This window comes from Lissotriton helveticus, chromosome 3_1 (assembly GCF_964261635.1).
Source record: "Lissotriton helveticus chromosome 3_1, aLisHel1.1, whole genome shotgun sequence".
Classification (NCBI taxonomy): Eukaryota; Metazoa; Chordata; class Amphibia; order Caudata; family Salamandridae; genus Lissotriton; species Lissotriton helveticus.
Genome location: NC_136061.1, coordinates 816255175 through 816282746, shown reverse-complemented (window position 1 = coordinate 816282746; position 27572 = coordinate 816255175). Strand labels below are relative to the sequence as shown.

The 27572-nt window shown below is 47.4% G+C and overlaps 1 protein-coding gene across 3 annotated transcripts in view; it reads right to left on the bottom strand.

The window, feature by feature from the left end:
* Nucleotides 1-8990: 8990 nt before the first annotated feature.
* LOC144822997 (3-galactosyl-N-acetylglucosaminide 4-alpha-L-fucosyltransferase FUT3-like) overlaps nt 8991-27572 on the bottom strand; it is a 72326-nt gene continuing 53744 nt past the window's right edge. For all 3 annotated transcript variants that reach the window (XM_078681097.1, XM_078681096.1, XM_078681095.1), the window contains 2 exons: nt 12985-13027; nt 8991-12875 (listed from right to left, as the gene is read on the bottom strand). In XM_078681097.1, the coding sequence (XP_078537223.1) occupies nt 11809-12867 (1059 nt within the window). In that variant the 5' untranslated portion in view covers nt 12868-12875; nt 12985-13027 and the 3' untranslated portion in view covers nt 8991-11808. The remainder of the gene's footprint in view (nt 12876-12984; nt 13028-27572) is intronic.

The window sequence follows — 27572 nt, the reverse complement described above, 5'->3', positions numbered from 1 at the left end:
TCCCCTCTGACCCTGATGGTCGACCATTCTGTAGACACCCTCCTTAACAACACCAAGACACAATACCTCACTAGCGCACGACCTACAGGGTATGAACTAACACTCTTTGCCAGCCACATTAACATCAAAAGATGCACTGCACTAAACCCTGCCACATTACTCCCACTGGACACTCCAGATGCCCGCTTAGACCCACATGACTGCATATTAAGGACAAAGGACGAGACAAAGGGACGGGTTGACTTACAGAATACCCCGATAGAGGACCCAGAAGGTACACTATATGTAGACGGATCATGTCTCAGAAGGCCAGATGGTAACACTTCAGCTGCCTACGCACTCACAACATTAGAAAAGGTAGTCGAAACAGCTCAAATTCCGCAGTGCTCTGCACAGGCAGCAGAACTAGTGGCCCTCACTAGAGCCTGTGAGTTAAGCAAGGGTATAACGGTAAACATCTACACCGACAGCCAGTATGCCTTCGGGGTGGCCCATAACTTCGGGAGGTTATGGAAAAAAAGGAATTTCCTTACTTCCCATGGGACCGAGATCCAACATGGCCTCCTAATACACCGACTGTTAGAATCTCTGTCACTCCCCAAAAAGGTGGCCATTATGAAATGTCAAGCCCATAAGGAGGTGACAGACGATGTAGGGAAAGGCAATGCTCTTGCTGATCAGACAGCCAGACAAACAGCGCTGAGGAAGAGGGAATGAATGTATGTAGGAGGTCCCGCTAGGTGGGTGACAGAAGGGGGCATGGTTGAAAATACAGTACAGAGTGTGCTGGACATCCAGTCCCATACTACTCCTGAAGAACTAAGAGTGTGGGAAGATCACTTAGCAAAGGAGGGAAGTGATGGTTGCTGGGTCCATACAACCACGGAGAGACAATGGATGTTGCCAGACAGTCACGTGCTGGCCGTAGTTACAATGGCCCATGGTCCCGCCCACATTAGCGCGAAAGGAATTTGCAAACTATTGGAACCTACATGGCACAACTCCAAAATACCAGCCTATGCTGAAAAGCTGGTTAAAACATGTATGGTTTGCCTAATGTACAACCCTGGAAAAGGCACCGTTACTCCTAAGGGAGGATTCTCTCCTCCTACCTTCCCGTTTGAAGTCCTCCAAATGGACTACATCCAGATGGACAGGTGCGTATATGTCCTGGTAGTGGTCTGTGCATTTAGTCGATGGGTGGAAGCCTACCCCGTCAAAGACTGCACTGCTATCACTACTGCCAAAGTACTACTCAAGGAGTACTTCCCACGCTTTGGTTTGCCCCGCTTGGTCTGGAGCGACAATGGGACGCACTTTACAGCTCAAATCATGGATCATGTCTGTACAGCACTAGGCATAAAGCAAAAATTTCATGCAGCTAACCACCCCAGTCAGCAGGTCTAGTGGAGGTATACCATGGCATCCTAAAAACTAAAATGGCCAAAATAGTAGCTGAGTGGTGACCGGTGTCACTTGGGTTGATGCTCTGCCCTTGGCCCTACTGTCCACTAGAACAACGGCCCACACCAGGATAGGGTTATCTCCACACGAAATTGTATTCGGGAGGCCTGCCAATGTCTGGGGTGTCCCTCGACCTAAGAAACTGTCAGATGTTGAATACCCTGTATTGACTGATTACCTGTACAATCTAACCCACAACTTTCGTACTCTTTATCACCAGGTGCACGAGGCCAAACCGGACAAAAGCAAGGGCCCAGGACACGTCATCCAACCTGGCGACTGGGTCCTGAACCGGAATTTCCAGCGGACCAAGAGCCCCGAGCCCTCCTGGACACAACCACGCCAAGTCCTGTTGGCCACCCGCACCGCTGTGAAAGTGGATGGTCGAAAAAACTGGGTCCACTCTACCCACTGCCAGCGTGTCCCTCTGCCTCTCCCCTATGAACAGTGGGTGAGGGAAGGACTGGGAGACACAGAGACAGAGACAGTTCCAACCTTCATCCCATTCAGCGACGCCAGGCTACATTCCACATCCACTGAAGCGGAGAGTGACAACATTCTAAAAGGAAGGGTGGAACCCTCCCTTAACACTGCTCAGCATCACGGACAACTGTTTCCTGATCATACTGTCCCTGCTTCCGACAGATATAATCTACGTTCCAGAGGGAAGGCTTGCCCTTGACTTCGCCAGGTGCCAAAGGCTGTAGGGCTGTGATCCTCCCAGGCTGAGAGTAGTGCCGTTTTTAAGACCGAGGTAAACCACAAGGGCCCTCAGCCCTCTGCATTCAGGTGAAGCCTACCACCAATCACAGACAGCCACTAGGGGTCCCTGGCTTAGCACAATGGCCGCCTTCCCGTATCCAGAAACGAGATGCCAGTCTCCGACATAGCAGATGCTTCCTGGTCACCGTGGTGACGCTGTTTGTCTCCCTCCTCCTATCTATCCTTGGTTGGCTCTTACTGATCTTCCATCCTGCTACATCACCGACTCCTATCCCAACTCCTGCAGAACATCAGTACTATTCCTTGCCAGCCCACGAATTACCCCGCCGTGCAGAATTTTTCAATAACACCTTCATCCAAATGTTGCATCACCACCAACTCATCATGAATACTTCCAACTGCTGGGTGTGCGGACTGATACCACATTCCATGCTACATCCTGTCCCTTTCTTTCCTTATCCATTCCCATCTCTGGGTCTTGCCTTGCATGGTGGATATTGATGCAGGAGGCCTTCACTGTCAATGGCACTGCCCATCCTGTCCTTGGAACATTCTGTGAAGACTTCTGTCGGAACAGATCTGGCAATACCAGTGCTCCTTTTTGCCCCACCAGCTCTTCCACATTGCTACTACCACCAGATGAACTCTGTGAGATGGTAGTATTCAATTCCACCACTCGACAAACATTTTCAAGGTTCCGCCCAAGAAAGATACTGCCCAATGAAAGAGACACTTTGAACGTCATAAATGTACAAGGCCGTGTCTGCATCAATGGCCTAGGGACTAAGACAGTTGGCACCAGTATATGTGACATCACTAAGACACTGAACTCCACATCTCCTCCGAAGTTGGTGGCATTCCCCAGCACCTACTTTATCTGTGGAACTGCCGCCTACACTTGGCTCCCCCGTAACTGGTCTGGTACCTGCTATCTGGCCTTCCTCCTTCCACCAACATATTCCAGCCATGGAGGTTACCATCTGACAATGAAGGGCACCCTGCGCCGCTCATGTAGAGGTGTCATATCAGCCAAAGATACAGCAGGCCAGGAAGCTGGGGATTTCTTCAAAGGTATGCTTCCATTCTGGGGCCCCATGGCAAATAGTCGAGCTATCCGAGGACTGACCAGGGTCCTTGAGGCCCCCATCACAGTAACAGCTGGTGCCCTCTCCAACATCACTGCGGAGCTGCAGGCGGACCGCCTCATAATGCTCCAAAATCACATGGTCCTGGACGTCATCCTGGCTGATCGTGGTGGCGTATGTAAATTGATCGGCTCCAGCTGCTGTGTGTATATCCCGGACAACGCACCTACAGTGTATGATGCCATCCAACGTCTGCATCGTCTCTCTCCCGAAGTGCCTCTGTATGAAGGCAACTGGTCCCTCACTGGCTGGATCTGGGGCCTTCTTTCCCAGTGGGGTTGGAGGGTCCTCATCTTCCTTGCCCTAGGAGTAGCTGTCCTGGTCTCCTCCTGTGATCCGTGTTTTCAATGCCTGCCAGTGCTCTGTACTATGTGTGCCCAGACCATCAAGCCTCCGCCATCAAGCATTCACAACACCAATATGATGGTAATGGTCCAGCAAGAAACAGATGGGCTTATGAACATTGGCATTTCATAACGTGCCAAGACGCCCTTGGGCATTTGCGCGCTCTATAAATTCTATAATCGAATCAAATCAAATCAAATCATGAAGTATTTGCCACTCTATGGCAAAAGGAGGGTCTGAGGAAATGTATTTTTGAACGGCAATCATTTTCTATAGGACTCCAGTGATTTTTACATTGCCATCTCGTGGCAAACACTTTCCACACGACCCACCTGGTCATTTCTCATGATGTACGAGGAAAATCTGTCGACACGACAAAAAAACATTTCTGCAGGCCCACATCCCTGATCAGGAACCGTCACCCGCCCAAGCCCTCTGTTCTCTGCAAAGTCATCAGAAAGTCACATGACCCTCACCCTGAGTAAATGAATCATTCTTTCACTCCTGCTCCCAGCATGATAACACATCCTCGTCACCTTGATCAGGTTATCTGGACAATGGTCTGACTGCTGAACTTTCATCCAGACAATCGAAGAATGGCTCGTAAAGCCGGGGCTTTTGATCAAGACACTTGGGCAAAGAAACCTGAGGAAACCAAGCCCTGATCAAAGCAAAACTAACATTTGGCTGTGTACCTTCCCTTGACCAGGTCACCAACTGCAAACACCACCTGGATCCGGCTAATCAACAATAAACACTGCTCTGATTGTATAATGGTCTTGCAGCCAAAAGGCTGGAGTATGAAATGTATAAAAGGCTTGTTAGCTACGGATTTAAGGAGCAACCTCCTCTATCGTGTCTTTGACTGGCTTTGGACTCTGTTCCATAGCCCGGCTATTGAAATAAATCTGGGTTCCTCCTGCAGACGAAGGCTCCTGTGTCTCTTTTTACTACGTATAAAGGGTATGGGAGATTTGAGCGGTTCCCCCGCTGCCGAGACCCTGTAAGTGGGTTATTCCGGTTCTTCACTTTCCTTGTAACTCCGATACAAGACGGCTGGCCCACTTCTTCCTATCTAGCCATGCAATTAACTTCCCCGCCTTATCTCCCTGTTCGTAAATTCTGCTTTGTCTTTCCCTCCCTTGAGCCTTGGCTCTGTCAGGTGCTAGGGCGTTGAACTCATCTTGTTTTAGATGCAAGAGGTGCAATTTCTATGAGGTTATTGTCAGTTCTAGCTCTTCTTCCAGTCTAAGTACCTCGTCTTCTGCCTGCCCCATGTCTTTTTGTTTGTCTTTTTTCTTACCCGCGATCAGGGACAGGGCTTGCTTGTGGATTACCGATTTGTAGGCTTCTCACAATGTTTGGGCAGATTCCACTGTACCCTCATTTTCATGAAAATAATGGTCTGTGGCCTGGGTTATTTTCTTTTGGGTGTTAGTACCACGGATTAATGGGAGCGACTCTCCCAGTACTCGTTTGGCCTAGGACCACATGTATCCAAAGTGGTGAGTGATCGGAGATACCCCTGCCTAGGTGGCGGATCTATCAAATATTGAGTGCTTGCGATGCTGGAACTAGGATATAATCGATGCGGGAGAGGCTACGATGAGCCCCCAACAAGAAGGAGTATTGGATCCTATCTGGGTTATTTATCCTCCACCCATCCACCAACCCCATGGCCTCGAGGAAGTCGGTTAGCCACCTATGCAAAGGTCTGATGTCTCGTGGGGGGTGCCGATCCAATACTCCAGAGACTACTACATTAAAATCCCCCCCATCATAAGGAGACCCTCTGGGAGTGACAATAGGATTGCACCCAGGTCTCTAAAAGTATCGCTCTGGAAGCCTGGGGGTAAGTACACTGAAACAAACGTAATGACTCTACCCTCCAAGAGACCTGAAATTCCTATATATTTGCCCTCGTCAACGGACCATGTGGATTGTATGGTCAAAGGAAACGAGTTCTTGATTAATATGCCTACTCCTCGAGACCCGGTTGTGAAACCTGCGTGTGCCGCCAGTTTGTATCCTCCCCTGTTCATTGCCTTACATGTGTTGCCCACCAGGTATGTCTTTTGTAAGAGGATAATGTCAGGGGCCTGTCTCTTTATGTACTGTTGAACTACGCTACGTTTGACTTTATCGCCAAGCCCGTTGATGTTCCATCTGAGGATCGTAACCCCCGTGTCCCACTGTGTACCCATCTGGATTCATGCAAGTGTACTGCTCCTGTGCTACATTTTGGTGTTGTCGATAAAACAATTACCCAATAAAATTTAAAACTTAACAACTTTAACGTCCCTTCCCAACCGCCCCCCTCCCTGCGTCCCTGCACTCTAGGCTTCAAACTGCCCATGATTCAACTTGCAGAGAGCCTGTCGCCCCACAATTTAACTAAATATAGAAAAGTGGGGTACGTGATGCTCCCTCCCACTTCCCCATTACAGATATGACTATCGTGCGATGCCCTTATGTGCAAGCTGGAATTTACTCAATTTTGTACTTTAGGAAGGTTCTTATCTTACGTATGAGTCCCACAGCGTGTTCCAGCGCATGTCCCGATACCACGTCACGTCCTGATATACCTTACAAGCCAATATTGCCATTACCTTTGTCCGTCGGCTCACACCAGCCCGTCCCATTATTGTTACCCCACATACTGCACGGATGGCTGTTCAGCGGCTCTCCAACCAGTCCGCTGCTGATTCTGGATGTTCGAAGAACCAGGCCTTACCATCAGCTTCCACCCAAAGCCTGGCTGGGAACAACATGGCATATTTGTATCCTTTGTCCTTCAGTGTCTTTTTGATTCCCAGAAAGGAGTGTCTTTGTCTCTGGACCAGCTGGGTAAAGTCTGGAAAAAAGGATATGTCCTCGTTGTCGTACCGAAGTGGGGGTCCCTTTTTGCATGTTGGAGTATTAAGTCTCGGTCCCGGAAATTGAGGACCCTAGCCAGGATTGGACGAGGAGGGAACCCAGGTTTCGGACGGCCCCCAGGGACTCTGTGGGCCCTCTCGATGACAAAGAATTCCCAAGCTCCTTGGGTGGCAGGTGGTTGAGGATGAGGTCTTCAGCGAAGAGATCCAAGGCCGACCCCTCCGATTTTTCCAGGATTCCTGAAATTCTTACGTTGTTGTGCCGTAGACACCCTTCATAGTCATCCAGTTTGGCTTTCGCGAATTTCCGAAAAGTTTGCAATTCTTTGATGTCTGATCGGAGCTGGGATCTATCTTCCACGAGGCTCGCAGTTGTGAGTTCCACTTGTTTGACTCGCTCACTATTTTTGTTTAGATCCGCTCGTTGCAGGTTGACTTCCACGGTGATTGCGTCCATTTTATGTCCCAACGATGTCTTGATCCCCTCAATTGCCTCCAGGACGTCTTTGAGTGTGAGCTCTGGGTCCTCCTTGCCCTGTGGTCCTCTGTTCTTGTCCATGGGTGAAGGATCAGGCAAGCGTGTTTTGGGGAGAGTGTATCGGTCCAGCTTGTTCTGCTGCACTGGTTTGTTGCCTCTAGTGGATGACATCGCGCCTCAATCAAATGTCTCAGGTGTTCTGTTAGTGAGAGGATGCGGCAAGGCCAGCAATCTGTGTTCACTCTAGGCGTTGAGGTCGACAATTTCACCCTGCTCGGGGCTGCCATTGGTATCGTGGGATTGGTCTTGTCTTAGAAGGATGCCAGGCAGATGGTTGCAGTTGGGTATAGTACCTTGTGTATCTTTCCGGCCACTAGCGTGAGTTGCTGACGCTTTTACCTGAGGGGGTCTGGAGTGCAGTGGCAGTAGGACGTTATATCAAAGGGGGAAGTCAGTGGTGTTTTTAGAATGGTAGAGCCCAGTATTTATGCCCTCTGGATAGTCACGGGCTGATTATTGCTCCAGTCCAGTAGCCCATGAAGTGTACTGGCAGCTATGTACTCAGGGGAAATGTGGTTAAGCGGAGCTCACTCTGGACATAGCGTTTTTGTATCCATGGCAGTCCTGATGTGCGAGACTACCACGTAATCTCCATTGGGGTTGCCGTGTGGTGCTGGGTAAAGCGGGCACTTCTGTTCTTGTTGTGGGGCCACACGGCCACTGCTCTCTCTTGGCCTGCCTTGAATTGATGGCCTGTGAGCAGATGGGATTTGGAGCCAAGCGGTGCCGCGGGCGCAGGATACGTGAAATTGCCAGGTGAGGTATGTGCGCACGCACGCTGCCTCTGCCTCTACGCAAGATCCCGGTGCTTGTTACTCTAGCAGGCCGCAGTCTCGGTGCGCTGCTATCTGGGGAACAGAACACTTCACAGCTGTCGCTGCCCTGGGAGGGGACATCGGATGCTCACCGGTCGTCAAATTTGGTTGCTGGCTGTGCCGATCCGAAGTTTGTGGCTCTGGCTTCCGGGGTGCCTGGGCATGCACGTCATCTCAACCTCCATGCATGGTCAAGGTGCGCGCACCATCAGCAGGCTGCAGTCGAGAACGTGCCGTTTTCTGGGTCTCTGGTCGAAGCACAGAGCCCGCTACTGCAGGATCGAGTACCGGAAGCCTTCCATTAGAGAAATTCCATTGCTGGACTACGGATAGATGTAGCGGATAGGCGGGGGAAGATAGGGAGTCACAGAGCATTGCTAAGCTGCGGCCATCGCGCTTCGCAGCTTGGCCAAGCCCCCTTGCACAGTATTCTTAATGTAATTGATGATGTTTAAAAATCTATATGTGCATATTTTATGTATCAGTTTTAATGGCACTTTTTTTGTTTGAATCAGATTTTAATGATTTTCATTAAACAAAGCAGACATACACAGTGCAAATCACATTCTTTTTTAGCAATCTTTCGCGAATTATTTAGTAGACAATTTACATTAGTACAGGGGCGACACGAAATATCTGCACCACTAGTGTTGGCGATCATTTGAGCATACTGAATTAATATACACCTTTTATGCTGACCTCTGGTGCTATGTGCAATTACTTAGTTCCAAGGTGCATCCCATTTGTTTTCTCACTAAGTGCTGACTGTGTGGTGGTCTGCTAACAGCGGAGGTGGGCAATAATGAAATGGGACAAAGTAAAAACAAAACAGGTATTTGTTTGTCTAACTGGAGTGCTTCCTGGTCCCCCACATCAATGTATCGTCTCTGCTCTTGTTCGTTGGATCATTTTGAAGTTCACCCTTAACCCCTTCCACGCTCATGACGAGCTGGGCTCGTCATGAGGTAGCCTCCTGCTACGCTGATGACGAGCCCAGCTCGTCATGGAACATTTGTTTTTGCATTTTCCAGCACACAACGGGAAAATGCACCGCATCGATGCGGTTAAACCTGTGTCAGGCGATATATGAGCGCGCCCACCAGTAATGGATCCTCAATTACATCTGTGTCAGGGCCTATGTGTCTGCCCCAATCTGTGCTCGGGGCGTTGTTGTCATTTGGGGTCTGGGTGCCTACTAAGGTGTTATGGCTGCTGTGCAGCTCACTTAGAATCGCATCCCAGTTTGTGGCAATTGGGGTCCTACAAATGCCCAGTGTGTCCTCCTGATGTAGCACTGCGCTTTCTGCTTTAGCCCACGTGAGTAGAGAGCGCCTCCAGGCCAGTGTGTGAGGGGTCTCAGGGGACTTACATTTTCTAGTGATGAGCCACTTAGCTACTGTCATTCCCAGATCTGAGAAGCAGGAAGTCACCTTGTGCTTTTTGCTTCTACGGTAAAGGTGAAGGAAAAAGGTCTTCCATTCAAAGGAAACGTGCATTCCATGCAACGAGAGAGGGCATCCGCCACCGCACTCCAGTATCCCCGAAAGCACGGACATCCGCCCAACATGTGCAGCAGGTCTGCATCTATGAGCAAGGGCAGGCAGCATCTACACAATTGAAATAGCTATTGATTTTAGCTGGGGTGACATATGTTCTCTGCATGATGTAGTATTGTATCTGGTGGAAGCGCACATTCCTAGGGAAATGTACAGGGCCATCCAGTACAGAGACCCACACGGGGTCCATGAGTGGGTGCTTCAGGTCCGTCTCCCAGTGATGTCTCAATGGTGTCCATATGATTGCAGTGTGCTGTCCAAGGGAAGTGGCAAACCACAGAGTGAGGTGTCCACCTTGCCCCATCACATGCAAGTACTGCATTGTGAGATGTGGTGCGGGCTTGTTGGTCATGTTTCCCCCTTTGTCGGCTAGGGCTACTAAAAGCGAACAATGCGACAGGAATTGGCCTGGGTGCCACCATTAGCGTGGCATATGGTATTAGGGCACCCTCCCGATACAGGGAGGGTCTTCCATGTTTAGAATCCCCACCTCCCACACAATTTAGTTGCCGTAATTATCGATTGCCTTCTAGGCGTGCCCTGCAGCGGCAAAGCAGGTGCATATGGTGTAACACTCCGGGTGATATATAAGCACCTTCGATAACATCTGTATGCCGTATTGAGCTGCAGGGGTGTTAGTGGCTCTGAATTCGCACAGGGGTGGAACAGGGTAACCAGGGGAGTTAGGAACCATGGCCAGCCACCGGCCCACCCATTGCAGCTGTGCCACAAGATAATATTATTCCATATTTGGCACCACAAGACCTCTTTGTTCTGTCGGCAGGTAGAGTTTCTTGATAGCTACCTGGTGGCAGGAACTATCCCAAAGGAAGTCTCTGATTGTTTTCTCGAGAGCGTGAAAGAAGGGCGGAGGGATATAAATGGGAACGTTTGCAAAATAGTAGAGGAATCGCGGTAGGACCACCATTTTTGTGAGAGCCAGCCAGCCTGCCACAAATAGTGGCAGCGTCTCCCAGAAGAACTTGTGGAGGCAGACAACTCTCAACGCTCTGCCCAGGTTTCCTTTCTGTGGGTCTGTCTGCTGACGGTATTTCCCTATGCCCAGGTAGGAGAAGGCATTGGACTTCCACTGTATGCTTACCCCATTAAGTGTATACATCAGGTCCGGACATGCGCTGTTGAAAGGATACAACTATGACTTTGCTACATTAACTCTCAATCCCGACAAGGCAGAAAAGTCTCCCAAAGCGCGCACTAGTAGAGGGGGGATCGATTGGATATCTCTAACATACACAAGGATGTTGTCCGCGTACAGTGAAATCATGTGTATGCTATCCCCACGAGGGATGCCGCAGTCTGCTCCTCCAGTGCGAATTGCCCCTGCTAGTGGCTCTATGGCTAATGAAAAAAGGAGCGGGACAGCGGGCATCCTTGCCTAGTTCCCCTTCCCACCATGATTGAAGCCGATATATATGTATCAGTCCTACCCGCACCATAGGTTCCCTAAAAAGTAGCTTATTCATCCAGATAAAGGTTTAATCAAGGCCATAGTGGGTTAGTGCGGCAAATAAAAATTCCCATTCCACCAAGTCAAAGCTTTCTCAAGATCTAATAATAAGCATCCTAAGTATGGCCAGCAACTAGCCGACTATGCATCGCCTCTACTCTTTCACTTGAAATAGGGTGGACAGACTCGCAAACTGAAAAATAAAGGTATTTTCTAAAAAAGGCTTCAAATGTCTACAACTGGGATTGGGAGGGCAGAAAATAGTGGCACTCACATCCATCTATGTGCTCAAAAAGTGCCTATATAGAACAATGAATCAGAAATTTTAAAATGGGTCTCCCTGTGCAGACCCACATGCATAGAAATCTCTATGCTCTGCTGGAACTTGTCTTGATCCTATGAAATGCACCATTCAGAAAGCTATTTCATGCTACAGCTTGAGCACATCCAATGAAACGTGCTGTCCTTTTTCAGATGGCAATTTGAGCAAGTAGGAATATGACACATCTGTAAGTGACACGCAAGTACATAGAGCTATTTTACCTGCCTTGAGCAAGTTGAGCAGGCTAATGTGTTACAATATACTTCACATTATAAAAGAGGCCTTACAAATGAGGTATAAGCAGTAGAGTGTCCTGCAACCCCTCAAGTATCCCAGCGTGCTTGCCTCCCAACCAATATGCCCACCCGTAATCACTTACTGTCGCTGAGATTTATCAATAATAAGTTTCCTCACATAGTCCTCTAATGCTCTGTGCTTATCTCCTTTACAGACAGTCACTTAGATCATTATTAGTGTTCAGCATGGATCAAAGCGTCCAACATTGATCAGAGTTAAGGATGACTCTTTCTCAAACCTGATGGAGTGACTTGACTGATCATACAAACCACTTGGCCACGCTAGGGATCGTTTTGTATGATGGATTCTGGCTCAGGTACTGACATGCTTTGCAATAATAAATACTCCAGTCGAATTCACCTATAACTTTAAAATTCCTTCTCCAGTCAAAATAGCGTTTGTACCTCTCATCGTCTGAGTCTAATAGTGTCAGGTAATCTGCTAGTTCCTGGGCACTTGAAAAGTCATCAACATGGATGAAGGCCTCAGCAGGCAGGAAGCGCTCATAGTTTTCCCGTGTGGGACCGAGAACAACTGGCACCGTTCCAGAGAGCAGGGCATTGTCCCAAAGCTTCTCTGTAATGTAATCCTGGTGCTCAGAGTTCTCAAAAGACAAGTAGAATTTGTACTGGGAAATGGTGGAATGTTTCAGGTCTTTGTCCAGTGGTTGAGTCGTCCGCCCAAAAACATCTACTTGTATGTGCTTCTTCAGCTCCTCATAGTACTGCACACGTCGTGAGGCTGGGTTCCAGTTACTGACCACCCATGACACGAGCTTGGATTTGGCCGGGATGCTGAAGTTCTGAGGTTCTTTATGCATCACCAGCCAACCATAAGGGGTGAAAATATCAGAGTCCTGTCTGTAGCTCATGGTGATATTAAGAAGATTGTTCATTTTATCTAGGTTTCTGACATTGCTTGGGGACTCCATATTGTACCAAACCCACCGTTGAGTGGGGAACCTTGGCTCTAGGAGGAGCTGCTCTCTTGAATTGAACACATCCCGGTGATGGAAAATCACAGCATCTGCTCGATTGTACCAGTTTCGGTCTTCTGTCAAGAAACAACCTGAAATCCCAAAAAATGAATAGCACTTATCCAAGGGAAACCTCTCCCCAAATGGCCAAGTCCACAAAAGGATGTTTACCTTTGTCATCCCTTCATCCGTGACAGGTTTGTCCATTTCGGAAGGACAGGCAAAGAGCCTAGAGTTACTGGATATTTGAACATAAAGGAACACACAGATGGCAGTGACAAACTGCAAGAGGAAAAGGAATAAGATCTTTCGTGTAGAAGGTGTGCTCGACGCTAATTCCATATCTTGGCCTGGAGAAGAGATAGAAGGAGGATTTAAATCATTAATCAAGCCAGACCGACCTTCAGCATTTAGAGTCGCTAAATTAATTTTCATTTATTTTCAAAGTACATTACTCACCTGCTCAGCACCCATTCAAAAGTGGCAAGTCTCAAGTGGTTGTCTATTGAAAAAAATGATAAAGCTTTGTGAAATTCTGTAATAACTACAGAACAGTCAAACATAGACGTTATTAGCATAACATAACTATTAATATTAAAAGCTCGGTTACCAGTAGGACAGGTTCATCATCCGATCCGTTAACCCATAAGTAAAAGGTAACTTTTAAACTCCACTACTGTGCTTGAAGTGTTGTCTAAATATCCAACCATTGGAAAGACTCTCCCCTCCCACACCGATTGCAAATGGAATCAGTATTTCAAAAAAATGCCCCTCCAGTTTTTTTGCCATTTCAAATTTTGTAACTGTCAGCCAGAAGAGATACTTGTCCCTGAAACCCATGGGCCCAAATATGATTTTAGGACAGACAAAGGGGCTTTAAGATGTGCTGCAATATGGTTGAGGCTGGCTGACTTTGAACTAGATGAGGCAGGCAGTGTAAACCAACAAGATGGAGCAGGAAATGCGTACTATGATCATTCTTCTTGGTCCTAACAATACCTACAGAGGAAGGAGGGGTGATTTTTGCAGAATGGACAACTGGAAAATGGATCAAAGCTATCTCCGTCTGAAAGTTTGAATGCTGCATCATAGAAGGCTTCCTAAATCTTGTTGGTTGAGCATAGTGCTGCAGCGTTCTCCCGAAAGCTGATGATAGCAGTGGTGACCTGGTTATCACGAGGTTTCCTGACAAGCAATTTGGTGAACCCAACAGTGCAACGAGTACAACGGGAGCGTGGGACAGCGCCTTTTTTTAAAGGTGAACTCAAATGTTAATTAGCATTTCAGTGTGAATGGCTCCTCTATGGCAATGTGACCAGTTGACAGCTACCATCCCTGCCCCTTCTGTGGGTATTGAATATTACATATTTACCTTCAACTGCACTCATTTCAATAATCATGCTAGATTATTTCAAACGTCTGGCTGATATGGTGAAATCTGTCTCTCATCAGGTGAATGTGGCAACAGAATATTTCAAGGATACATCATGAACTTAAGGTGTGTGACTTGGAAGTAATTCACAAACATGTTCGTCAGGGCTGCCTGAATGAAATGTAGAAGGGAACCTGATAAAGTGATGCTGATGACCAACACTGCTTTCAAATGTGTGGATGTGCCTCTGTGAATCCAGGCGGCTCACACAAAAAGAGTGAGAATAGCTGAAGCAGTGGATGAGAATAATCAAGGTATACACTATTTGCTCAAAGTCAATCTTGAGTTGACAGAGTGAATCGGGAGGGGGTGAATATTGTTCTGGAACTGGTGAATATGAATTGCAAAAGCAAAGGTCTGAGGTGAATGGGCATTCTGATAAAGAACCTGAAACTTCTGAAGTCCAGTTACAGACTAATCACAGTGAACAGCTGTTGCAGTGCAAAAGAGCAAAGCATGAGTGGCAGCAGGAAGAAGAATCCTCAGATCGGAGCAATGACAAATTGAAGTTGAAAATGTAAGTGACAAAGACCCCTTTCAGGAAAAAGAGATTCACTGTGTATGAAGCAGAAAGAGATAAGACTAATCAAAGTGCAAGTTTAGGTTCAAAACAGAGTTCAGGACTGGGCTCAAGTGAAAGCCTTTTAGAATACCAAGCACTAAAAACTGTTGTTGGAAGAGAAATGACTGAAGACAAACAAAAGTACTGTGAACCGGAGAGAGATCCAGAGGGACAGCTTAATTCATAGACTGATGGAAGTGAATCACCACTTGGCCGAGAGTGTACACTTCCCTGGGCATTTGCTGGCGCCGGCGACCTGGGGCGGCTCCTCAACTGAAGGAGATTGCGCTGAGAATGCCTGCAGGGACTCAATCTACCAGGAGTCCCTGCTTCATCAACACCACCTGGTCCCGCGTTGTGACTCTGCCCTCTGGATCCCTCCTGTGACATATCAGTAGCCCGGGCACCCGCTGCGCGGGAGCGTCCCGGGAGAAGCCCGGGACAAGGGCGGGCCGTCTGTGGCCGTCTGGGGCTGCCTGAGGCTGGGCTGGTCCACCCCCCCCAATTTGTACTCTAACATATTTCCATTGAGTATTGCATTTGTGATACATCTTGCAGCTTAGCTGTCTGGTGGTAGTTGTTTTGAAGCTTAGTGTGCCTGCTGATGCCAATGACAACTCGATCTGGCAAGGGAAAGGGGGCTGGGGGAGGTACTGTAATTGGTGTGATGGACCAGTTTATTACCAGAGCCTTTTCTGTTATTGAAAAAGAGATTGCCATCACAGAGGGCCGTCTTTCACATGAGGTCCTTAGTCAAAAGCGCTCCTCCCTAGGACCCCTGGGTTTGGTTGTATCCCCAGTGCAGATAGATGAGCTGCCGGACGAAGCCACATCTGGTCCAGATCTGACAAGAATAGGAGCTATCAGGGCCAGCCTGGATAGGCTTAACGCCCTTAATTGTAGCATTTATCCGTCTTCACAGCCTACATTGGGGCTTGCTCTGAGTCCATCTGTAGGGGGCCAAGTTCCCCATAGCAATTTCATATCCTCGAAGGAACCCCCTGTTATGTTATGTTATGTTATGAGGCATTTATTGAGCGCACTGTCACCATGAGTTTCCTGGCGCTGATAGGATCCTAAGATTGGACAGAAGGAATTTAGTGGAGGTGGGAAAAAAGCAATGTTTTTAAGGATTTCCTGAAAGAGAGGAGGGAACAGGAAGTCTTAAGTGAAAGTGGGAGAGAGTTCCACAGCTTAGGGGCCAGACAAGAGAAACTGCGACCACCAGATCTAGTAAGTTTAAAGCGGGGAACGACTAGAAGCTGGAGGTGGGTGGACCTCAGGGTACGAGAGGGACAGTAAGGAGTAATTAGGGACTTCAGGAAGGCAGGGGAGGGACCAGTGAGAGCCTTGAAGACCAGGCAGTGGACCTTAAAGACTATTCTTTCACTGACTGGTAGCCAGTGGAGTTGATGTAATAAGGGTTGGGCCGACTGCCATCTGGGGATTTTGAATGCAAGCCTAGCAGCCTGGTTCTGAACGATCTGTAGCCTGGACAGCTGGGATTTGGGGAGGCCGTGGTATATTGAATTAGAAAAGTCCAGCCAGGACATCACCAAGGCTATTAAGACTTGTAACAAGGCTTCGGGAGTCAGGAGGTGGGCAACTTTCCGGATCCTGTATAGCTGGAACATACAGGAGGATGTTACAGCACTCACCTGGGCCTTGAGAGTGAGCCCAGAGTCAATGATGACCCCGAGGCTCTTTACGCACCCAGCCGGAGAAGGAGGTGTACCGAGCTCAATGGGCCAGTACTGAGGGCCCCAGTAAGGGGCACTTCTCCCAGGAAGGAGGAGCTCAGTCTTGCCCGGGTTGAGCTTTAATTGATTTTGATTCATCCAGTGCTGGATGTGTGTCATGGCCGTCTGAAAGTTGGTAGCAGCGTCAGGGGAGGTGAGTGGGAAAATAATTTGCAAATCATCCGCGTAATTGAACACGGTGACGTCCCATCTACCTAAAGAGTGAAGAAGGGGTTGGAGATACAAATTAAAAAGAAGGGGGGACAAGGAGGATCCCTGAGGGACCCCGCAAGATGACGGAACGCTGGTGGCGCTAAAAGGACCCAAGCTAACTGCCTGAGACCTCTCCTCTAAGAAGGATTTAACCCAGGACAAAGCAGGCCCACAGACTCCGGCGGACTCGACACGGTGGATTAGGATGTTATGGTCCACCGTGTCGAATGCCGCCGATAAGTCAAGTAGGACTAATGCCTGGGGTAATCCTCTGTCAGCGTTGCTTCTGAGGTTGTCCAGCACGGCGAGAATCACAGCCTAAGTAGAATGGGCTGGTCTAAAACCGGCCTGGTTAATTGCCAGGAAGTTGGACTCCTCGATGAATTGCGAGAGGCAGGTCGTGACATGAGCCTCCAAGATCTTAGACAGGAAGGGCAAGAGGGAGATGGGCCGATAGTTAGCGAGGACCGCTGGGTCAGCACCAGGTTTCTTTAACAGGGGCACCAGTACGGCCTCCTTAAATGACCTGGGGACTATGTCGGAGTTAAGGGAGGAATTAAGTAAGGGAAGAATGCATTGTGGAAGGGTGTGACAGATATCGCGGAGCAGAGAGGGGGGGCAGCAGTCCTTGGGGGAGCCAGATTTCACACGGGTAGACAGCTTGGCAAGAGATTCCGAGTCGAGTGTGGGAAACCGGGACAGGGTAGAGTTATTGACGGGGGAGGATGCTGCTGTGGCAGTGGGAAGGGAATGAGGAATGGAATTTTTAATTGTGATGATCTTGTCGATAAAAAAGGAGTTTAAAGCATTGCATGACTCTGAGGAGGGAGGCAGATTCGGGAGTGTCCTGGCGTCCGATGTTAATTCGCCGAGGACCTTGAAGATCTCTTTGGATTTGTTGGGAGCTGTTAAAATTCTCTCGGAGATGAAAGCAGACTTGGTTATGATAATGGCTTTTTTATAAGCTTTCCGTGCGGACACATACGCTTCCCTGTCAGAGCTAAGGTAATTACGCCTCCATCTACGCTCCAGTTGGCGCAGCTCGAGATGTTGTTGTTTCAGGGCAGGGTTGTACCATTTGTGGGAGTTATTGAGACGGGTTCGAGGGAAGCAGGACAAGGGTGCGAATAGGTCGCTAGCCATCGTGAGCCAATGGGAGATGTTGAAGTCCATGATGTTAACATCTGAGGTGTCAGAAGTTGGAGGCTGGGTCTCAGCAAGAGAGGAAAGGAAGGCAGATGAATCAAGGGTCTTCCATTTCCGAGAGGCCCCTCCATCTAAAGGAGGAGGCCTAACCAGACCCTTTACAAAAATGGAAGATTAGATCAATGAATGATCGGACCAGACACAAGGGGAGATAGTCGGGCCAGAAAGCGACACCGCGACACCCCCTGTGTCCAGATGTGGTCTAGGATATTACCCCCGGTATGAGTAGGGGAGGTGACGTGCTGAGTCAAGTTAAGGCTAAGAAGCGCCTCGAACAATTCGATGGCATGAGGGCCAGCGTCAGCGTGATTGAACCAATAGTTGAAATCTCCAAACATGGCGACACGGGCTGAAGAAGTCATTAAGGCAGAGAGCTGCTCGCAGAGAGTGGCGGGAAACAGGGGCATAGGGGTAGGGGGACGGTATAGAACAATAAGGGTCAGGGCACCAGCTTCAGTTGCCAGGCTGATGACGAGATTCTCGACATCAGGGAGACATAGTGAAGAAGACGTGATGAAAGGTAAGTCTTTGCGTATGACTGCTGCCACCCCACCGCCACAGCGGCCGTTAGGCCGGTTGGCGTTCAGCATGTAATAATTAGGGGGTAGGGCAGCCAGGATGTCCGGGAGGGAAAGATCAGACAGCCAGGTCTCAGTAAGCAGCAGGATATCAGGATTCTCGGCCGTCAACAGAAGAAAGATATCGGCATGATGTTGAGGGAGAGACCGTGTATTGAGATACAGGATACAGATACAGGTTTCGGGCGGGGTGGGGACAGACACGAATGCCCGGGTGAGTCTGGGAGCAGGCAGGTCGGCCGAGATGCCGAGAGACACCAGACGATCCCAAATTGTGGATGAAAGGGCACAAGAGGGCCGCTGGAGATTTCTGAGAGAAGCAGGGGAGTAGGTGATGGAAAGGGCGGCATCTCGGGCCCTGGGCCCGTCCGGTCGCAGACGGGCGCAGACGGGCTTGCCTTAGGCGCGCCTTCGGCGCGCAAACGGCGCGCCCGCTGCGCCCGTCCGCTGCGCGAACGGGGGAAGCACATGATATATAGGGCCGTTCAGGGCGTGTACCCTTAAAGGCAGTGTCTAATAGCGGACCTAGATTTACACCCATTAAACGGAAAAGAGTTACAGACTATGAAAGGGTTGGTCACTTAAAACCCTCAAAGAAGTTTAAGGGCAAACGTTTTAAGGGCAGTGTGAAATCGACAGTGCGGGGGGAGGATGGGAACCACCACACTAATATTTTTCCGCAAGGGTTTCCTCCGACTGGTGCTCAGGCGACACGTACCCTGAGAGAGCCAGAGAGCGGAAAGCTAGCGCCCACTACCACATTGGCTACCCCTGTCCAATTGCCCCCTTTAGACCAAATTGAGAAAATGTTGAAATATCTTATACTCCCGGTTCTCGAAAGGGTGAAAGTTCTGACCGAGAGGCTTGATCGATTTGAGCAGGCCACCCTTGATAACTTTGTTTCACTTAAGTCCTTACTACCTAAAGACATGCAGTTGGATTTAACATCTCCAAAGGAGAGGGGGCGAATTGTACCAGAGGAAGGTACAGGGCTCCCGGTGTGCGTCAACTCCCCTACTCAAGGTGGATCCACTCAAACCAATGTCCAAACTAGTAAGACTTCTATTTTGGATAAAGGGTCCAAAAGGCGCCGCCAAAGTTTGACTGTCCAGACAGAGTAAGGTCTCCAACATTGCAATGGGAAATAGCGAGGGCCTAAATGGTAAACAATCTGATCTAACACATATCCCTATCATAGCTAATAAAGGCAATATTGATCTCCCCCATATTAACTTACCTCCAGAATGCCAGCCGTATGTAGTCGTGCTTACTGGGGTACCACCTCGCAAGCCTGGCTACCAGGAATCGTACAACGAACTTAAAAATAAAACGATGTTCTGGCTAAATGAAAATAGACCTCTTCCCAATTCATTTGATGGTCAGGTTCTCCATGTGAGAAGTGTTAGTTGGGTTGGGAATAGGACTAGGGATCTGTCAGGAGATTGCATTTTGGCTAACTTTAGGGATCCTAGGGTGGTTAGGTATATCTGCAACCTTCAGCCTAGTTTAGGGAATTCAGGAATTGGCACATACGAACTTAGCCACTTCCAAACTCTCCCCGGTTTTCAACCCATTGCTAGTTACCAACCTAGGGGCCTGAGGGACAATATGTTCCATCCTCAAGCTGATTATGACTACCATCAGTGTCATATGCCCAAGGGAGGTCGAGCGGTACACAGGTTGGGCTATGGCTGGTGACACGGTTCTCATTCCACTGTTAAGCTAGCTGAGAGCCCTCCAAAGGATATGGATTTGTATGGGGAAATTGAGGTGTTCGAGGTCCCTGAGGGCTGGGTTTCTGATCGGCCCAATCCTGTTGCTGGACCGCTGGTTCCCCAGAATATTTGCAGGACTAGGGAGTGGAAGGACACGTTTATGGAGACTGGTGTTGGGCCTATTCCGGTTGCTACTATGCACCCCGCTGAGGAACCAATTGTGAGTAATGATGTGAGGATCCTCAGTTTTAATATAGCAGGCATCTCTAGGAAACTAGCTGTTCCTGATTAGAACCAATTTATCGAGTCTTTTGGGATATGTATCTTCCAAGAGACTTGGAGTGTGGAACCCTGCCACAAGGTTGGTTACACTACGTTTTTCGTACCAGCAACCCTCCCCCACTCCCGGAGAGGTCGCCCTTCAGGAGGCCTCCTCATTTGGATTAGTATTTCCCTGGGCTGCCACGCCAGACACCTTGTATCCAAATCCCCTGATATACTAAGACTGTCAGTCATGGGACCACGTAGAGGGCGCACACTGGAGATATTTAACATTTACGCTTGAGGTATTAAAGGTGGCTCTCAATCTCCAACTATTTCCATGCTTGGAGAGGAGCTTAGCAAGTGTAGCAAGAACTTATATGTCCTGGTTGCAGGGGACTTTAACTGTACCTTTGAGCCCCTTGCAGCTGATGACATTCTGGGCACTTCCGATGCGGATGCTATAAGGGGTATTCCTGCCCTTACTATTCCGCCTATTAAGAGATGGTCCCAACGGTCCATTCAGCTTAACATCTTAACCTTAGAATTTTGTTTGAGGGCAGCGAACGGTAGAACACCATCAGGCCCTTCAGGTGCCCATACGTTCAACAGGGTAGACCACTGGTCACGGATAGATTACTTCTTACTCGATCTGAAGCTCTGGAGTTGCATGCGTGACATGGAAGTCTTGTCTGCCGTGGATAGTGATCATAATCCGCTATCCTTAAGTTTAAACTCGTTGTGGCTGTTCACAAATGATCTACATGAGCCACAATTAAAAACTACCTCAGAAGTTCGCCCTTCAAATGGAGGGAGGCATCTTAACCGCATGCGTGCGGGCGGAATTCCGCTCGCACGCTGAGAATTTGTAAAGCGCATGTTACATGACGAGCTGGGCTCGTCATGAGCGTGCGAGGAGGCTACCTCATGACGAGCCCAGCTCGTCATGAGCGTGGAAGGGGTTAAATGATGCACGGTGGCCCTAGATATGGGGTTGGTGCAGAATATAGGGGCTTTGATGGAAACGGCCATGACCAGGCTCGACACTTTCACCTTGGATCCCTCAGAGGTTTTTGGTCTCTTTTGCTATACCACCAATGCTTTGGGAAACCTATTTATAAAACCATGTAGGGATTCCCCGGCAAGGGGGCACCAGAAACCAAAGTCTAATTCGGGCTGGTTTTCTAAAAAGTGCCGGAAGTCGAAAACAGCCCTGGTAAAGGCTGTTAAGCTGAAGGATCCAGAGCTGATTCAGGCCGCTAGAAAAGATTATAGGCTCGCCATTAGGGAGGCAAGGAGGGACTTGGATGACCAGTTTTGATGCGATCTAAAGGCAGCCAGTGCGGGGAGGGATGCCGGTGGCTTTTGGAACTTGGTAAGGACCAGGAACAGGCCCGATAGCACTCTTATTACATGCAACATTACTGGGCAAGTATGGTTTGATCACTTTTCCTTACTCTATTCTGCCCATCTAGTTGATGGGCAGGGGCAGATTACATTACCATCTCTGGGCCCCTCTGCGGAGAGCGAGGCCACGCCCTTTACAGCTAAGGAGGTGGAAGATGTGATCAAATCTTTGGTGCCAAATAAAGCAGCAGGCCCGATGGGTTACCGGGCGATTTACTCCGCCTTAATTCCAAAGAATGGGGAGGCTTATCTCAACCCTACTTAATGCTACCTTTAATGGTGCAGCGATTCCAGTTTCTTGGAAGGGGGCCGAGGTCGTCCCGATTTTTAAAAAGGGCATTCGGGACGACCCAGCAAATTATCGCCCTATAAGCCTTATAGATTCCACCCAGAAGGTAGCTGGCAAGGTGATTCTTGGGAGAGTGCTCCAGTGGGAGATTGAGAACAAAATCCTTTCGAATTTCCAAGCTGGATTCAGGTCAGGCACGGGGACTATCGAGCAGGTTTTTAGACTGATGCTCATATACTGGAAGGTGGTTGTTCTAGGCAAAGGCAGTCTTTATCTCGCTTTTATCGATTTGAAGACTGCCTTTGACCTGGTGCCTCGGGATCGCTTATGGGGGATACTCTCTAACTTGGGGATCCCTGCATACATTCTGTCCTTAATGGTGAAATTGCATACTGGGAATTTTGCTCAGGTAAGGTGGGGTACTCAGGGCCAGAAGACCGCTAAAATCACAGTGAATAGGGGTGTCCGCCAGGGTTGTGTTCTTGCCCCCACTCTGTTCTCATTGTATGTGAGCGGAGTGGTGGAGCATCTTTTAAATAAACCATCTGATGCTCCCTCCCTGGAGGGCAAGAAAATACCAACTCTCCTATTCGCTGATGATACCCTGCTTATCTCCAAGTCCCCCATGGGCTTACAGAGCCTTTTGGACAATTTTCAGTCTTTTTGTACCAGCAGGGGGCTCATAATCAATGCCGATAAAACCAAGTATGTGGTATTGAATCCACCCAGGAAGCTTGGTCGACCACCTGTATTGAACCTCGTGCCCCTGGAAAGGGTAAGGAATTTGACTATTTGGGTATCCGTTTATCTCATTCCATGCAGTGGGGTCCTCACCTCCAGAAAATGTTGCTGGGCCATAAAAGGGTCGTGGGGGCTCTACTTAAAGAGCAGCGCTCGTCATCATTTAGACCTATTGCCCCAGTTTTAGACATCTATAGAGCAAGAGGAGTTAGTGCAGCACTTTATGGGGCAGAACTCTGGGGACTAAACAACATTGATCATCTCTCCAAATCGAAGAATACATTTTTTAAGTATTTGATGTCCCTCCCCCAGAGCACCTCTACGTTGCCTCTGCTGCTTGATATGGGCTGCCGCTCGATTAGAGACCAGGCCCAACTTCGCCTGTTACTATTGTGGGCTCGTTTGTGGAGGGTTCCTGAACTTGCCAGTTATGCAGAAGGGCTGCTGGAAATATTGTCACTGCCTAGCTGGTCTACAATTGGGTGGCTCAATGATGTCAAAACATTGCTTGATGATCTGGGGCTTGGGGATGCTTGGGTATCTAGAAGTGCTCCCCCTAAAGCTGTCCTCAAAAATATGTATTGGCAGTGGGTAGGTAACAAATTAAGCTCCAATTCCAAGCAAAGCAGGACAACCACTGAGTTCCTTAGGATAAAGGATGTGGCCCTCTGCGAACCTTACCTGGACTTGATCTCAAAATCCCTTGATAGGGCCTTGTACTTTAAGTTTAGGGTGGGTTTGTTACCATTGAGAGAATTGTCTGCTTGCTGGAATATCCCGGCACAAACTTCTCCCTTTTGTATATTTTGTATTTCCAGAGTGGAGTCTGTTGCCCACTTTTTATTTGAATGTCCGGCTTATAAAACCCCAAGGTCTAGGTGGCTAAAACCCCTATGTAGGGAGCTAAGCACCAGACATCATATAGTCGCTTTGCGAATTTTGATGTCTGACACCCGGCCCCTGTATGCTTGTGCCATGGCCAAATACCTCGGCTCGGAAACATCCTTTACAACGCAACTTTTACCACGCAGTGCCTCTACGACACAACTTTTACAACACAAACCATTACAATGCATTGCGCTGGGGGGCGCTCTAGGATAGGGAATAGATTTAATTTACTATCCAACACCTTCCCTACTATCCATGGGGACTGGAGTTGGAATAGTAAATTAAACTATTCACTATGCAGCACCCCAAAGCGCTATGCGTTGTAAAGGCATGCGTTGTAAAAACCGCGTTGTAAAGGCATGCGTGGTAAAAGCATGCGTTGTAATGTCATACATCCACCTCGGCTGGGCTTGGTCAATCAGATTTAAACGGCTAAAAGTAATTGTTTAATTGTGGTCATGTATTTAGACCTTTTTTTATCTAATTTATTGGAAAGTACATATTTTTAATCGATTAGCCAATGGACTGTACATATCATGGTTTTTAATTGTTGTTTGATGTAATGCTTTTAAGATATTTTTCTTATCGAAATAAAGCTGATTGACTTGACTAGTAGGTGTTGTGTGTGCTTACCTTCCTATATTAGCTGGAGAAGTCTCATCATATGTCCAGACAGAAATGTCATATTCACTATCCTGTAATATGTTTGCTGCTGTTTTTTATCATGACCAGTTTCCTTTTCCTTGACTGAATTTAATGTATCTCTAGAAAATGTGCCCATTAATGAGAATAGAGAAATTAAGCATAGTGAGTATATGAGAGTGCTTGAACAAAAGAGGCTTGATACTAACTTGGAAATACATTATTTATGTATTTTGAGCAATGACCAGTGTGATTTTATTAGAGAATATAATAAAAGAGGAGTGAAAGTGAAAAATATAGCTGAGCAGAAAGTTGTTTTGAAAGTAATGAGTGAATAATAATTAGGCTTTCAGGTTTACATCCTAGATTGAGAAAGGAGCAAGAAAAGAAAAGTGAGATGTGTATGGTAAGGTGTAGTTCTATGAAAAAGAACAAAGTAGAGTTTATAGGTGAGTGTGTGTGTGTGTGACAGATCTTATGAAATCAGCGGGGATCATTTGTTTAGAGGAGAACCCACTTAGGGGAATCTCTTATGTCTGTGAGAAGGCTACTAATGGGGTAATGTTATTTGGCTTTAGTTTTTCCTAGAATAGATCATGCAGATGGGTAGATGGATGAAGATAGTTTGAAGAGACTGAAACAAAGATGTGGACAAGTAGTTTTCGATATTTTTGGGGCTATTTTTCCTTTTATGGGTGTGGCATTGAATAATGTGAAGATTGGGTAGTTGTCTACAGTGGTAGATAGACTGGCTGTAAATACAGCAGATTATTTTAAATTAGTAAATATAGAAATGGTACCAACTGGGGCTATGGTTATGCAGAGTCATTTTGCTTTAGCTATTCTTTTGGCGAATAAAGGCTGTGGGGCAGATTTATGATGACTGGCGCATCCCCAGGGATGCGCCAGTCATATTGGGCCGCTGCTCCGTCTCCCATGGTGCGCCGCATTTACAATGCGGCGCACCATGGGCAAAAACGGCACGGATGCGTGACGCATCTGTGCCGTAAAGGCGGCGCATTGCTGGAGTTGCGTCGGAAGCGCGACGCAGCTCCAGCAAGGCTCGGGGGTGCCCTATCTGACCAATGCTGCATCAAGACCTACGCCTGCTTCAAGCAGGCGCAAGGTTTTGACGCAGCATTGGCCTGAAAGTGACTGAGTGAAATCTCATAGATTTCACTCAGCCACTTTTGCGAGGCGCACCTGCCCCGGAACGCCCACCCTGCGCCGGAACGCCCACAAGTGGCGCAGGGCTTTACAACGTGACGCATCTGTCTAGATGCGTCACGTTGTAAATGGGTCGTAGGGATGCGCCACGTTTACGCCGCAGTTGCGTGACGTAAACGTGGCGCATTACCATCATAAATCTGCCCCATAGTTTGTAAGGTAACTAAGGCTAAGAGGTGTGTTACTCACATACCTGATAATAGTGGAGCTATTGATTTTCTCATTACTTACATAACTACTTCAACTCACAAGATTAGATTCTTGGAGGAACCATGTCCATGGGAATCTGTAGGATCTTGGATGAGTGAGGTAGGAAGCAGTTTTGGTAGAGTAGGTGAATGGTTAGGTAATATTGGTGGTGGTGTTTTTCCATCAGTCTTAACACCTATAATAATCATAGAGATTTGTGCAATTATTCTATTTCTTTGATTACATTTGTTGAAGTGTGTGGTTAGCAGACATTATAGTAGGATTAAGACTAAGAATACATTGAGAAAAAGGAAGAGATTGAAGGATTTGGAAATGGAAGATTACAAGGATCGAGTGTATCAACAATTAAAGATGATGGGGGAAAATGTTTGACTGCCTAAAAAGAATGAGATATCTACTAACTAATGGCTGATTAATCGATGGGATATTTAGTGATTATTGAAAAATAATGAGAGGGGGGAGGTTGTCAAAGTTTTTTATGTGCAAATTTAGAGTGACAAATTATTTGAGCAAGTAGTGATTTTAATGATGTATATGGTCATAACTGATGACCTAATGGAGATGCACTTGAAATAACCTGATTATATTGACAAGAAGTGTGATGAATAAAACAGTATAGTTATGTCACATTTTTGTGCAAGACTCCATTTTATTAGAATGGATGAAATTTCTTGCGTTCTGCTCATCTTGCTCCTGCTCATTCTGCTCCCTGATCAGAGACCCGTCATGAGTCTTCTCTCCTCGCCGTTCCACAGAGCACAGAGTGCTATGATGTAAATGCTGATGGTCTTTAGAAATCATGTATTGTGAATAAAGCTTTCCTCTATGTACTCTATGTATCAATTTGAAGGATTTCCTCTCGAAATTTCTATGTGGGCTTGGAGTAAAACATAATTCTACGAGCTTTTGCTTGTCAAATGTTTCATAACGTATTATACATCTCTGGAGTGCAGTTGCTGAGGAGGCAAAATGAAGGATTTCTTTAACTTTAAGAAATAAGTAAAGTGCTAAGAATTTTTAATTATTATGAAATTGATTTTGATTTGCCAATGTAATCTGACTATGATTATCCTGTGCTGGAACCGCAGCTTTTTTTGATTGTTCATGAATAAAATGTGTATAAAAACCTCGTGTTTTGAAGGTTTAGGGACAACTTCTCATTTTTCTCCCAAGACTCTGTCCGACTGATTTGAGACTTTCTTCTTCTTCCTTAGAACGCTGTCAGGATTCTTTATAAGTTTGAGACTTAAAATCTGTAGATATTTAAAAGCTTAAATACAGAATCTGGATCGGGGTCTGATTGTGTGTTCTATATCTCAGCCTTCATGACAATCTATATATTTGTCTGTATCATTTCTATTAAGAATTCTGCAATAAATCTTTTAACTTATTTTCAATCTAGAACTTAGATTTTGAGTGGTCCCAGTTCATATTTGGATTTTACTTTGCTAATTAGTTGGTTTAATGCCAGCATGGGTGGTCTACTTTACCGCTAGATCAACATGAACAACGGAGCTGGATTGCCAGAGGTAAAAACTGGGGTGCATAAATTATTGGGGTTCAGTAGATTATTGGGGTTCGGCTCTCACAGTACCTGACAACATTTGAATCAAGGGTCTCATTACCTTCCTACTAGAATATTCTACAATGACTGCATCGACAACACATTTCAAGAGCCTCCATTCTAGGCATTGATTTTTAAGGGTAAACATCCTTTACAACGCAACTTTTACCACGCAGTGCCTTTACGACGCAACTTTTACAACGCAAACCATTACAACGCATTGCGCTGGGGGGCGCTCTAGGATAGGAAATAGGTTTAATGTACTATCCAACACCTTCCCTACTATCCACGGGGACTGGAGTTGGAATAGTAAATTAAACTATTCACTATCCAGCGCCCCAAAGCACTAAGCGTTGTAATGGTATGCATTGTA